Consider the following 13972-nt stretch of genomic DNA (forward strand, 5'->3'; position numbering starts at 1 on the left):
AGAGAGGTCACTGGAAAAGAATTCAGTCAGAGGAGCAAAAGGAAAAAATAATTTAAAAGAGTGAAGAAAACTTAAGGTAATGGTGAGACACCACCAACCAGAACCATATATGCATTATATATGGAGAGTTCCAGAAGTGGAAGAAAAAAAGAACAGACTACAGAAAGTTTATTCAAAGAAATAATGGCTATAATCCCAGCTACTTAGGAGGCTGAGGCATGAGAATCAGTTGAGCCCGGGAAACAGAGGTTGTAGTGAGCCGAGATCACACCACTGCACTCCAGCCTGGATGAAAGAGCAAGACTCTGTCTCAAAAAGAAAGAAAGAAAGAGGGAGAGAGAGAAAGAAAAGAAAAGAAAAGAAGGGAGGGAAGGAAGGAAGGAAGGAAGGAAGGAAGGAAGGAAGGAAGGAAGGAAGGAAGGAAAGAAGGAAGGTTGAAAACTTCCCAAATCTAGGGAAGAAATAGAAATAATGGAAATAATGGAAATGCAAATCCAAGAAGCCCAATGAAATAGTTTTGTTTGTTGGTTTGTTTTTAAATACGGGGTCTGCTCTGTCACCCAAGCTGGAGTGCAGTGATGCAATCATAGCTCATTGCAGCTTCTAACTCCTGGGCTCAAGTGATCCTCTTGCCAATAGCTGAGACTACAGGTGCATACTACCACACTCAGCTAATTTTTTTTTTAGAGATGAGGTCTCACTATGTTGCCCAGGCTGGTCTTGAACTCCTGGACTCAAGTGATCTTCCTGCCTCAGCATCCCAAAGTGCTGGCATTACAGGCATAAGTCACCACATGTGGCCTGTTTTTTGTTTTGTTTTGTTTTTAATTAAAAAAAAATTTGTAGAGGCCAAGTGTGCTGGCTCATGCCTATAATCCCAGCACTTTGGGAGGCCAAGGTAGACCAATGGTTTGAGGTCAGGAGTTCAAGACCAGCCTGGCCAACGTAGCAAAACCCCATCTCTGCAAAAAATACAAAAATTATCTGGGCATGTCAGCACAGCACGTGCCTGTCATCCCAGCTATTGAGGAGGCTGAGGCACAAGAATCACTCAAACCCAGGAGACAGAGGTTGGAGTGAGCTGAGATCACACCTCTGCACTCCAGCCTAGAGATAGAGGCTTTCTTTGTTGCCCAGGCTGGTCTCCAACTCCTAAATTGTAGAGTTGTTATATGTGATTCAATTTAAGTTGTCATTAGCTTAAAACAGACTGTCATAACTATAAGGTGTTGCTATGGTTTGAATGCATTACCTGAAGTTCATGCATTGGAAATTTAATCCCCAATGCAAGAGTGTTGAGGGGTGGAACCTCCAAGAGGTGATCAGTTTATGAGGGCTCTGCCCTTGTGAATGAATTAATGCTGTTGTTGCAGGAGTGGATTAGTTATTGTGGGTGTGGATTCCTGATAAAAGGATGAGTATAGCCTCCTTCCCCACCCCTGACAAGTGCCCTTTTGGCCTTCTGCCCTTCTGCCATGGGATGATGCAGTAAGAAGACCCTTGCTAGATGCAATGCCTCAATGTTGGATTTCTCAACAACCAGAACCATGAGCCAAATAAATTTCTGTTTATTATAAATTACCCAGTCTTATGTGTTTTGTTATAGCAGCAAAAAACAGATGAAGATAGAAAATTGGTGCCAGAGAGGTGAGGTGTTGCTATAACAGGTACCTAAAAATATGGAAGCAGCTTTGAAACTGGATAATAGGCAGAGGCTGGAAGAGTTTGGAGGAACAGGCTAGAAAAAAGTCCATATTGCCATGAATAGAGCATTAAGGGCAATTCTGATGTGGGCTCAGAAGAAGGGAAGAAATGTACGGAAAGTCTGGAAATTCTTAGCGATTACTTAAGTGGTCATAATCAGAACGTTGGTAGAAATGTGGAAGGTAAAGGCAATTCTGATGAGGCCTCAGACACAAATGAAAAACAAGGTATTGGAAACTGCAGTAAAGGCCATCCTTGCTACACAATTGCAAAAAACTTGATGGACTTGTGTCTGTTCCCTAAAACTGTGTGAAAAGTGGAACTTAAGAGCAAGGATCTACACTATCTGGTAGAAGAAATAGATAAGCAGGAAAGTGCTCAAGGTGCTGCATGGCTTCTTTTGGCCACTTATAGTAAAATTCGATAACGAAATTAGTATGGATAGAAGAGAGCCAAGTGTTCTTCTACATCAAGACAATGGGAGAATGACCTGAAAGGCATTTCGTAGATCATTAAGATAGGCTAGGACTTTGAGGACAAGGTCATATATGAAAAGCCCACAGTCAACATCATACTCAATGGTGAAAAACTGAAAGGTTTTCCTCTAAGATCAGGAACAAGGCAGTGATGTCCATTCTCACCACTCTTGGTCAACATAGTACTAGAAGTCCTAGCCAAAGCAATTAGTCAAGAAAAAAAAAAAGGCATCCAAATTAGAAGGGAAGAAGTAAAATTATCTTTTTGCAGATGACATAGTCTTATATATAGAAATCCCTAAAGGCTTCATTAAAAATTGTTACAGCTGGCTGGACATGGTGGCTCATGCCTGTAATCTCAGCACCTTGGCAGGCAGAGGTGGAAGGATCACATAAGGCCAGGAGTTCAAGACTAGCCTGGGCAACATAGCAAGACCCTGTCTCTGTTACAAACTTTAAAAAATTTTAAAGAAAATAAAAATGTAAAAAAGTTGTTAGAACTAATAAATGAATTCTGCAAAATTGCAGGATATAAAATGAACCTACAAAAATCAGTAATGTTACTATATACTGTCAACAAGCTATCAGGCCTGGTGCAGTGGTTTGCACCTGTAACCCCAGCACTTTGGGAGGCCAACACAGCAGAATCGCTTGAGTCCAGGAATTCAAGACCAGACTAGGCAACATGGCAAAACCCCATCTGCACAAAAAATACAAAAATTAGCTGGATGTGATGGTGCATGCCTATAGCTACTCAGGAGGATGAGGTGGGAGGATCACTTGAGCCCGGAAGGTCAAGACAGCAGTGAGCCAAGATTGTGCCACTGCTCTCCATCCTGGGCAACAGATTGAGACCTTGTTTCAAAAAAATTAAAATTGCCAGGTGTGGTGGCTTACACCTGTAATCCCAACAGTTTGGGAGGCCAAGGAGGGTGGATCACCTGAGGTCAGGAGTTTGAGACCAGCCTGGCCAACATGGTGAAACCCCATCTCTACTAAAAATAAAAAATTAGCCGGGTGTGGTGGTGGGTGAATATCGTCCCAGCTACTTGGGAGGCTGAGGCATGAGAATTGCTTGAGCCCAGGAGGTGGAGGCTACAGTGAGCTGAGATCACGCCACTGCATTCCAGCCTGGGCAACAGAGCAAGACTCTGCCTCAAAAAAAAATAATTATAACAAGCTATCTGGAAAAGAAATTAGAAAAACAATCAAATTTACAATAGTACCAGGAGGAATACAATAAACTTCACTAAGGAAATTAAAGACTTGTATAGTAAAAACAACAAAATAAATTGATCAAAGAAATTAACAGGACAAAAAGAAACAGAAAGATATCCCTGGCTCATAGATTGGAAGACAATGTTGCTAAAATGTTCATACCATTCAAAGTGTTCTACAGATCCAGATTTGAAGCAATCTCTATCAAAATCCTAATGGCATTTTTTTTTTTTGAGAGAGAGAGACAGGATTTCACTCTGTCAGCCAGGATAAAGTGTAGTGGCACAATCATAGCTTAGGGCAACCTCAAACTCCTGGGCTCAAGTGATGCTCCCACCTCAGTCTCCTGAGTAGCTAGTACTACAGGTGCATGCCACCAAACCCAGTGAATTTTTTTTTCATTTTTTGTAGAGATAGGGCCTCACTGTGTTGCTCAGGCTGGTCTTGAACTCCTGGCCTCAAGTGATCCTCTCACTTCAGCCTCTCAAAGCATTAGGATTATAGGCATGAGACACCATGCCTGGCACCAATGACATTTTTTACAGAACTAGAAAAAAATAACTATAAAATGTATACAGAATTTGTGATATTGTGATATAATAAGAAATATATATTTTGTCTCTGCCCCAGTTTCTGGCACAGAGATCCTAAAATCCTTGTAGTTTACAGAACAATGGGAGTGGTAAGAGATTTTTTTGTCCTAACATTTGGTTTTTGATCCCAATTTCTTGCCCAGAGCTTCTAGTCCCTTGGACTGTCCTGGGCAATAGCAGCATCTTTTCTTCTAATGGTAACTCTTGGTGGGTTCCTGGATAAGGGCCAGTTACGAGAAAGACCAAGCCATAATGAGAAGCTTGGAACTTTTAGCCCCACCTCCCATCCTGCAGGAAGGGGAGAGGGGCTACAGACAGAGTTAACATTCGATTATACCTACATGATGAGCCCCCCCATAAAAATTTCTGAATGACAGGGTTAGGAGAGCTTCTGGGTTGATGAATACATGGAGATGCTAGGAGGATGGTGCGCCCAGAGAGGACATGGACACTCTGGTCCCCTTATCCTGCACCTTACCTTATGTATCTCTTTCATCTGGCTATTCCTCTGTATCCTTTGTATTAATAATATGCTTTATAATAAACCAGTAAACATAATGAGTGTTCTCTTGTGTTCTCAGAGCTAGTCTAACAATGATCAAACCCAAGAAAGGGGAACCTCCGATGTATAGCCAGTGAGAACCACAGGTGTCAACCTAGGGCTTGCACATGGCATCTGATGTGGGAAGAAAACTTGTGGGAAGGACCCCCTAATGGTTGGGATCTGACTGTAACTCTAGGTAGTGTTAGTATTGCTTCAAGATCCTGAGGAGTCTTGGAGGTCTTGGTATAAAGTTGAGATTTCACTCTAATTGTAGTGAAAAGCTACTGGAGGATTTTAAGCAGGAGGGGTCACATTATCTAACTTATTTTCATTTTGCAAAGATCTCTCTGGCCTATGTGTCAAGAATAGATTGTATAGTGCCAAGAACTGAAGCAGAGGGAGGGCAATTTAAGAGGTTTTTGTAGAGGCCAAGGAGAGACAAATGTGGCATGAGTGTTAGAGAGCACTGAGAAGCACTTGGATATAGAATAGAATCTGGAGATCATGAAAACAGGAAAGACTAATACAATAATGTAATAGGTGAGGGAAAGAGATACTGAAGGATGCTTCTGGTTTGGGGCCTAAGGAATTAGGTAGATGATGAGATGGAGAAGACTTAGACAGAAACAGGTTAAAGGCCGGACACAGTGGCTCATGCCTGTAATCCCAGCACTTTGGGAGGCCCAGGCGGGTGGATTGCCTGAGGTCAGAAGTTCGAGACCAGCCCGACCAACATGGTGAAACCCTGTCTCTACTAAAAATACAAAAATTAGCCAGGCATGGTGGCATGCACCTGTAATCCCTGCTACTCAGAAGGCTGAGGCAGGAGAATCACTTCAACCCAGGAGGCAGAGACTGCTGTGAGCCAAGATCATGCCACTGCACTCCAGCCTGGGCGACAGAGCAAGACTCCATCTCAAAAAAATAAATCCCATCCCCCAAAAAATACAAAAATTAGCCGGGACCAGGGGCAGTGGCTCACGCCTGTAATTCCAGCAGTTTAGGAGGCCAAGGTGGGTAGATCATTTGAGGTCAGGAGTTCAAGACCAGCCAGACCAACATGGTGAAACCCCATCTCTACTGAAAACACAAAAAAATAGCCAGGCATGGTGAGGCATGCCTGTAGTCCCAGCTACTTGGGAGGCCAAGGCACGAAAATCGCTTGAACCTGGGAGGTTGCAATGAGCTGAGATCGTGCCACTGCACTCCAGCCTGGGTGACAGAGCAAGACTCTGTGTCAGAAAAAGAAAGAAAGAAAGAAAGAGAAAGAAAGAAGAAAGAAACGAAAGAAAGAAAGAAAGAAAGAAAGAAAGAAAGAAAGAAAGAAAGAAAGAAAGAAAGAAGAAAAAGAAAGAAAGAAAGAAAGAAAGAAAGAAAGAAAGAAAGAAAGAAAGAAAGAAAGAAAGAAAGAAAGAAAGAAAGAGAAAGAAAGAAGGAAAGAAGGAAGGAAAGAAGGAAGGAAGGAAGGAAGGAAGGAAGGAAGGAAGGAAGGAAGGAAGGAAGGAAAGAGAGAGAGAGAAAGTAAAGAAAAGAAAAGAAAAGAAAAGAAAAGAAAAGAAAAAAGAAACAGGTTTTAGACCTAGCATGGTGGCTCATGCATGTAATTCCAGCACTTTGGAAGGCCAAGGCAGGAGAATTGCTTGAGCCCAGGGATTGGGACTGGCCTGGGCAGCACAGCAAGACACTGTCTCTACAAAAAATTTAAAAATTATCCAGGTTCGTTCTTGCTCTGTTGCCCAGACTGGAGTGCAGTGGCACAAACATGGCTCACTGCAGCCTTGACCTCCTGGGCTCAAGCTATCCTCCTGCCTCAGCCTCCTGAGTAGCTGGGCTATACTACTGATGAGTGCCATCACATCTGGCTGGCCATCCTGATTTAAAATGCAACCCCCTAGCTTCTTCATCTTTGCATCTTTGCACCCTCTACCCCGCACCCCCCCAGCCTTATTTTTCCTTCACAGCAATTACCACCATCTGATATGCTGAATATTTTACTGAATCCATAAGGGCAGGGACTTTTGTCTTTGTTGTTAATTCACTTATCTCCTCAGTTCCTAGAGTAGGTGCATGCTAAATGCTCAGAGAATATTGGTTTCATTAAATAATCTACTAATTCCTTGGATTTTCTAACCATCTGTAGCAAAAAAAAAAATAAAAATAAAGATTAGAACTGAGACCAATGACTCAGGATCATAGGAGAACATGTGCCCAAGGCCCTGGGAACCAACTCACACACCCACATTTTTTGCCTTTTCCAAAAGTGGGAGAATAAATCAGCCAATTTTTGCCATTTTTGTATGTTACCGACTGACAGAAATGTGTCCTTATTCCCCTCGTCCCCATTCACATGTTGAGGCTCCAGTACCTCAGAATGTGACTGCATTTGGAGACAGTGCCTTTAAAGAGGTAATTAAGTTAAAATGAGGCTGTTAGGATGGGCCCTAATCCAATCTTGTTGGTGTCCTTATAAGAAGAGGAAATTTGGACACACAAAGAAACACCAGGGATGTGCACAGACAGAGGAAAGGCCATGTGAGGATACAGTGAGAAAGCAGCCAGCTGTGAGTGTCTTAGTCCACTTTGTGTTGCTATTAACAGATTATTGGTGTCTGAGTACTTCATAAAGAACAGAAATTTATTTCTCACAGTTCTGGAGGCTGGTAAGTTCCATGTCAAGGTGCTGGTATCTGACAAGGGCGTTCTTGCTGTCTCATCCCATGGTGGAAGAGCAGAAGGGCAAGAGGGAGCAAAAGCAGGAGACATAAGGGGGCTAAACTTGTCCTTTTATAAGAAATTCACTCCTGCAATAATGACATTAATTTATTCACAAGAGAAGAGCCTTCATGGCTTAATCACCTCTTAAAAGTCCCAACTCTTAATATCATCACAATGGCAATTAAATTTCAACATGAGTTTGCAAGGGCACAAAATTCAAAACACAGCAGCAAGCCAAGGAGAGAGGCCTCACGAGAATCCAATTATGCAGACACCTTGATCTTGGACTTCTAGCCTCCAGAACTGTGAAAAAATAAATTTTTGTTGTTTAAGCCATTCAGTCTGTGGTGTTTTGTTATGGCACCTGAACTAATTAAGACACTGTAGCCCAGAATCAGTGGCTCAGGCCTGTAATCCCAGCACTTTGGGAAGCTGAGGCAGGAAGATTGCTTGAGTTCAGGAGTTCAAAACCAGCATGGACAACATGGCAAAACCCCGCCACTACAAGAAACTTAAAAGTTAGCCAGACATGGTGGTGCACGCCTGTAGTCCCAGCTACTTGGGAGGCTGAAGCGGGAAAATCACTTGAACCTCAGAGTTTGAGGCTGCAGTGAGCCATGATTCCACCATTGCACTCCAGCCTGGCTGACAGAGCAAGACTCTGTGTTTAAAAAAACATACACTTAGATGCCCAGCAGCTTGACCAAATGGAAATCTATCTCTTCTTTTTCATGGAAATCATCGTCACAGTGAATCAGAGGTTGTTGTCACCAACACCCTCACAATAGTACCTAGAGGAATCAGTGCTTCCCACAGGTGATGCATTTTTGGCCTGGATTCTCTCAGGCCGGGAAGGCAGTCATATGGCAATGGGGATGGCAGCAAGCAGCATCTTGCTGTAGATGTGTATTCCAGTGGCTTGCCCACAGTCCCTTTGTCAGTGGGGCAGCAGGAAAGGACCACAGGGTTTCTCAGAGAGAAAGAAGGAAGATCCTCCTTCATAAAGTCAAATCAAATTAGCCAGGCATGGTAGTGCACACCTGTAGTCTCAGCTATTTAGGAGGCTGAGGCACGAGAATCTCTTGAACCCAGGAGGCAGAGGTTGCAGTGAGCTGAGATCTTACCACTGCACTCCAGCCTAGATGACAGAATGAGACTCTGTCTCAAAGAAAAAAAAAAACTAGAAAGTCAAATCAAAACCATCATCAATGGTGATGGTTTCACAGCAATGTGCATATACTTAATACAATTGAGCCAAACACTCAAAAATGATTAAAATGTGAAATTTTAGGCCAGGTGCAGTGGCTCATATCTGTAATCCCAGCACTTTGGGAGGCCAAGGTGGGAGAATCACTTGAGCCCAGGAGTTCCAGACCAGCCTGGGCAATATAGCAAGACTCCATCTCTACAAAAAAAATTAATAATTAGGCCAGCTGTGGTGGCTCACACCTGTAATCCCAACACTTTGGGAGGCCGAGGTGGGCGGATCACCTGAGGTCAGGAGTTGGAGGCCAGCCTGGTCAACATGGCAAAACCCTGTCTCTACTAAAAATACAAACATTAGCCGGGTGTGGTGGTGGGCACCTATAATCCCAGCTACTCGGGAGGCTGAGGCAAGAGAATCGCTTGAACCCGGGAGGCGGTTTTTGCAGTGAGCCAAGGTCATGCCATTGCACTCCAGCCTGGGCAACAAGAGCAAAACTCAAAAAAAAAAAAATTATTTAATTAATAATTAGACAAGTGTGGTGGCACATGCCTGTAGTCCCAGCTACTTGGAAGGCTGAGCTGGGAGGATGGCTTGAGCCAGGGAGGTGGAGGTGGCAGTGAGCGGAGATCATGCCACTCACTCCAGCCTGCACAACAGAGCAAAACCCTGTCTCAAAAATAAATGATAAAATAAGATAAAATGTGACATGTTTTAAAAAGACAAACTGAGTTATTGTTAAGAAAAGATTGAAGGCTAAATAATAATACAAAATGTTATATCCATAAAGACCATATAAAGAGTGGCATAAGCCGGGCGAGGTGGCACACGCCTGTAATCCTAGCACTTTGGGAGGCTGGGGTGGGCGGATCACAAGATCAGGAGATTGAGACCATCCTGGTCAACATGGTGAAACCCTGTCTCTACTAAAATACCAAAAAAAAAAAAAAAAAAAAGTTAGCCGGGTGTGGTGGCACGCACCTGTATTCCCAGCTACTCAGGAGGCTGAGGCATGGGAATCGTTTGAACCTAGGAGGCAGAGATTGCAGTGAGCCGAAATCATGCCACTGCACTCCAGCCTGGCAACAGAGTGAAACTCTGTCTCTCTCTGTCTCTCTCACACACACACACAGACACACACACACACACACACACACACAGAGTGGCATAATTCACACATGGTACAAAAGAGCCAAAGGAGAGAGGGAAGTGGGGGCCAAGTAGAGTAGCAGCCTTGTTGGAAGAGGGGAATGCAAAAGGATCTGGTAGCATGGAGAGATTTTAGAGATACGTTTGGAGGGAATTCAGTGCAACCCACCAGGAGAAGAAGGGCCACGATGTGTGACTGGCCACACTCCTAAGTCTCCTCCTCACATGTGGCAATTATCCCAATTTCCTGAAAGTCACTTTATATTAGCATTTGGCAGAGCATGTTTCTCAAAAGAGTTAACATACACTCCGGACTAAAACACAAACAAACAAACAATAAATGAAATTGAAAATGTGGTTAAACAGGTGCCTTTATTGCAAAACTTCTCAGAACCCAAAGTACATCTGTAAATCTCTCCCAGATGATTAGGTCATAGATCCTATTTTCCCAAAAGAATCTCAAAGAACTGGTATTTTGGGAAGCACCACTTTAAACCTCCCAGATATTGCTAGTGGGTGGAAAAGGGCAGCCAATCCATGGTAAGCGGCACGGTGGAAAGTACCGAACCAAAACAGCTGTCAGGCCTGACACTGTGCCTTCAGACCCGAGGACGCTTGCTAATGAGCAGCTGGGGCAGGGGACAGTGATACAGCCAGTGAATAGTATTAGGGTATGGCTGACTCCAAAAAAAAATTAAGAGTATTGTCTCTATGTGACCCTATGCTAAAAAACTTCACCTCACAACACCCTTATCAAGTAGACTATAAAATCACTTTCACTTCAGTGCTAAAAAGGCTGGAGTACTTTGCTTAAGGTCACACAGCTAGTGACAGAACCAGGCTTTCATCCAGTTAGGGAGATGATTCCAAGAGCACTCAAGAGTCACAGCTTAGAGCAGAAATCAACTCCAGGAAGCAGCTGGGACTGCTCTACCATCTCAAGAAGAAGAACTAGTAAGTGTCGAGGCTGAGGTGAAAGCTCAGAAGCAGATGGTTTTATTAAAAATGGGCAGAACCCAAAACTGGGCTCAGGATAGAGAAAGATGACGCAGGGAACAGAAGCACTTGGAGGTCAAGCACAACACAGCTTAGAGACTCGCAAGCTCTGTGAATGGTCCAGAACATTCTCACGGGGCAGCTGCCAGCTATTGCTTTTCCTGCTGGCGGCATCCGCCACAGCGGCTGGAACACACTGATGTTTCCTGTGTTCCAGCCGCAACAGTGTAACGTTCTTGTGAAAACTTACCCTCAAAATAGTTGATGCTACAATTATTTGTTTTGCAGTTTTACTTACCACAGTAGGTGTATGAAATACTTGCATCGGATGAGTTGCAGACCCAATACTGCTTCTGAGGTTCAGTAAATATGGAAGAAAACAGGGTGGAAAAAAACAGAAATGGTAACATGATTCAATATCTCCAAAGCTTTACAAATGCAAAGAGGATCAGTAACTAATCATCAGACTCTTCCTTTTCAGTAAGCAGAAAAGATTTAACTTAGTCATCAGTCACATGATTTCTGAGTTCCTATCCAACTGTTTCCTCTTTTTGTGTGTGTGTGTGCTTAACATTTGAGCACTTCCTGTAAAGGAAGAGAGAAAAATTATTTAGAATGTACTCTTCAAACACTTACTGTAAATGAGAGTGATCAAAGCCTTAAAGATAAAACAAGACACTTTGGCCAGGCACGGTGGCTCATGCCTGTTATCTCAGTATTTTGGGAGGCCGAGGCAGGTGGATCATTTGAGGTCAGGAGTTCAAGACCAGCCTGGCTGACATGGTGAAACACATCTCTAATAAAAATACAAAAATTAGCCAGGTGTGGTGGTGCATGCCTGTAATCCCAGCTATTCAGGAGGCTGAGGCAGGAGAATCACTTGTATCTGGGAGGCAGAGGTTGCAGTGAGCCAAGATGGCACCACTGCACTCCAGCCTGGGCAACAGAGCAAGACTCCATTTCAAAAAAATTTTTAAAATGAAAAATAAAATAAAATAAACAAGACAATTCCCAGTCAACTGTAACAAAACCAGTCCCTAGGTCCCCCTGAAAGTCTCAACAGACAGGCACTCCTTTTCCCTCTGCATTGTTCTTCTCTTCCACAGCTCTGTATACCAGCAGTCCCCAACATTTTTGGCCTCAGGGACCAGTTTCATGGAAGACAATTTTTCCACGGACTGAGGGGATGGGGAGGGATGGTTGCAGGGTGAAACTGTTCCACCTCAGAACATCAGGCATTAGATTCTTATAAGGAGCACGCAACCTAGATCCCTCGTTTGTATACTTCATAACAAGGTTCCTGCTCCCATGGGAATCTAATGCTGCTGCTGGTCTGACAGGAGCTGGAGCTCAGGTGGTAATGCTCGCTCACCTGCTGTTCACCTCCAGCTGTGCAGCCCAGTTCCTAACAAGCCACAACCAGATTCCTAACAGGCCATGGACTGTTACTGGTCCACAGCCCCCAGAGGATGGGGCCTTCTGCTTTATAAAACAAATTCTCAGCTGGGCGCGGTGGCTTATGCCTGTCATCCCAGCATTTTGGGATACCAAGGCGGGTGGATCACTTGAGGTCAGGAGTTCAAGACCAGCCTGGCCAACATGGTGAAATTCCGTCTCTACTAAAAATATAAAAATTAGCCAGGCATGGTGGCGCACACCTGTAATCCCAGCTACTCAAGAGGCTGAGGCAGGAGAATCGCTTGAACCCAGGAGGCAGAGGTTGCAGTGAGTCAAGATTGGGCCACTACACTCCAGCTTGGGCAACAGAGTGAGACTCAGTCTCAAAAACAAACAAACAGGCCAGGCGCAGTGGCTCACCTCTGTAAATCCCAGCACTTTGGGAGGCCAAGGTGGGCGGATCACCTGAGGTCAGGAGTTTGAAACCAGCTTGGCCGACATAGTGAAACCCTGTCTCTACTAAAAATACAAAAATTAGCCAGGCGTGGTGGCAAGTGCCTGTAGTCCCAGCTACTCTGGAGGCTGAGGCAAGAGAATTGCTTGAACCGAGGAGGTGGAGGTTGCAGTGAGCCAAGATCATGTCACTGCACTCCAGCCTGGGAGATAGAGCGAGACTCCATCTCAAAAAACAAAAATAACAACAACAAATCAAATTATCATGGCCCAGAGAGCTTCACCTATAGATCTGAAGTGAACAGTCTCATGGAAACTATTTCTTTTCAGCAGCAGGTTTAGTTATAGGACAGAACAGGGCCAGATAAGACCCCAAACAGGGGACACTAGCTGTAATTCTGTGCTGTGGGCAGGGACTCCACCAGTCTTAATAATGCATTCACCTACAACAAGCTAGAGCTCAAGAGAACATTTTGAGTCCTAATAATGAAATGTCATCATTTTGTTGTGACATGTATTTCATTTGAAAACTCTCACTCCATTTTAGAAAGACAGCTATTCCTTTAGATATTTTGCTACTTGAAATCCTTTACAGGATATAGTTTAGGGTTAGTAGCCGAAAATGGCATGGAGTTTTGGCCTAAAAATCTGCACACTTAAGAAGAAAATAATCATATGTTGGTAAAAATATTTTACAACAGAAGTGTGCTTCTTTCCATTTATTAGAGACAAAGTCTCACTGTGTTGCCCATGCTGGGGTGCAATGGCTATTCTTAGGTGTGATTATAACACACTGCAGCCTCAAATTCCTGGGCTCAGCTGGGACCACAGGTTTGAGCCATGGCTCTTGGCCCTGCCATTTTAAAAAAGGCAAAAGTCCAAGGGAGGAGGGGGAAACGGGGAGTTGTTCAATGGGCATAGAGTCTCAGGCTGACAAGATGAAAGAGTTCTAGAAATCTGTTGCACAACAAGGTGAATATAGTTAACACCACTGAACTCTATGCTTAAAACTGGGTAAGATGGTAAATTCCTTAAAAAACACAATTTTAAAATAAATTTAAAAGATTGAAAAAAAAGACAAAAACCCATGAATACTGTTAGTGGTCTCAAAATACCATTTCCCACTATAAGCAACCAGGACTCCTTGGAGTCTGGGGTAGAAAATGTACAAAATGAGCCTAAAACACTTTGTTATATTAGATAACCAATTTGAAGACGGTTCCACTGATCAAAGATAGGTGTTTCTAGTTTCCTATAATGGCTGTAACAAATTGCCAAAAGATTTTGTGGCTTAAAACAACATAGGCTGGGCACAGTGGCTCATGCCTGTAATCCCAGCAATTTGGGAGGCCAAAGCGGGCGGATCACCTGAGGTCAGGAGTTCGAGACCAACCTAGCCAACATGGTGAAACCCCTGTCTCTACTAAAAATACAAGAAATGAGCCAAGCATGGTGGTGGGCATCTATAATCCCAGCTACTTGGGAGGCTGAGGCAGGAGAATTGCTTGAACCCAGGAGGCGG

At 43.7% G+C, this 13972-nt stretch overlaps 1 protein-coding gene across 1 annotated transcript in view; it reads right to left on the reverse strand.

Annotated features, from left to right (window-relative positions):
* LY96 (lymphocyte antigen 96) overlaps positions 1-11123 on the reverse strand; it is a 37997-nt gene extending 26874 nt beyond the window's left edge. Inside the window, exon 1 of the mRNA XM_003269447.3 lies at positions 10898-11123. Coding sequence (XP_003269495.1) covers positions 10898-11009 — 112 coding nt within the window. The 5' untranslated portion in view covers positions 11010-11123. The remainder of the gene's footprint in view (positions 1-10897) is intronic.
* Between the last annotated feature and the right edge of the window lie 2849 nt (positions 11124-13972).

This window comes from Nomascus leucogenys, chromosome 16, assembly GCF_006542625.1.
Source record: "Nomascus leucogenys isolate Asia chromosome 16, Asia_NLE_v1, whole genome shotgun sequence".
NCBI classification, from domain to species: domain Eukaryota; kingdom Metazoa; phylum Chordata; class Mammalia; order Primates; family Hylobatidae; genus Nomascus; species Nomascus leucogenys.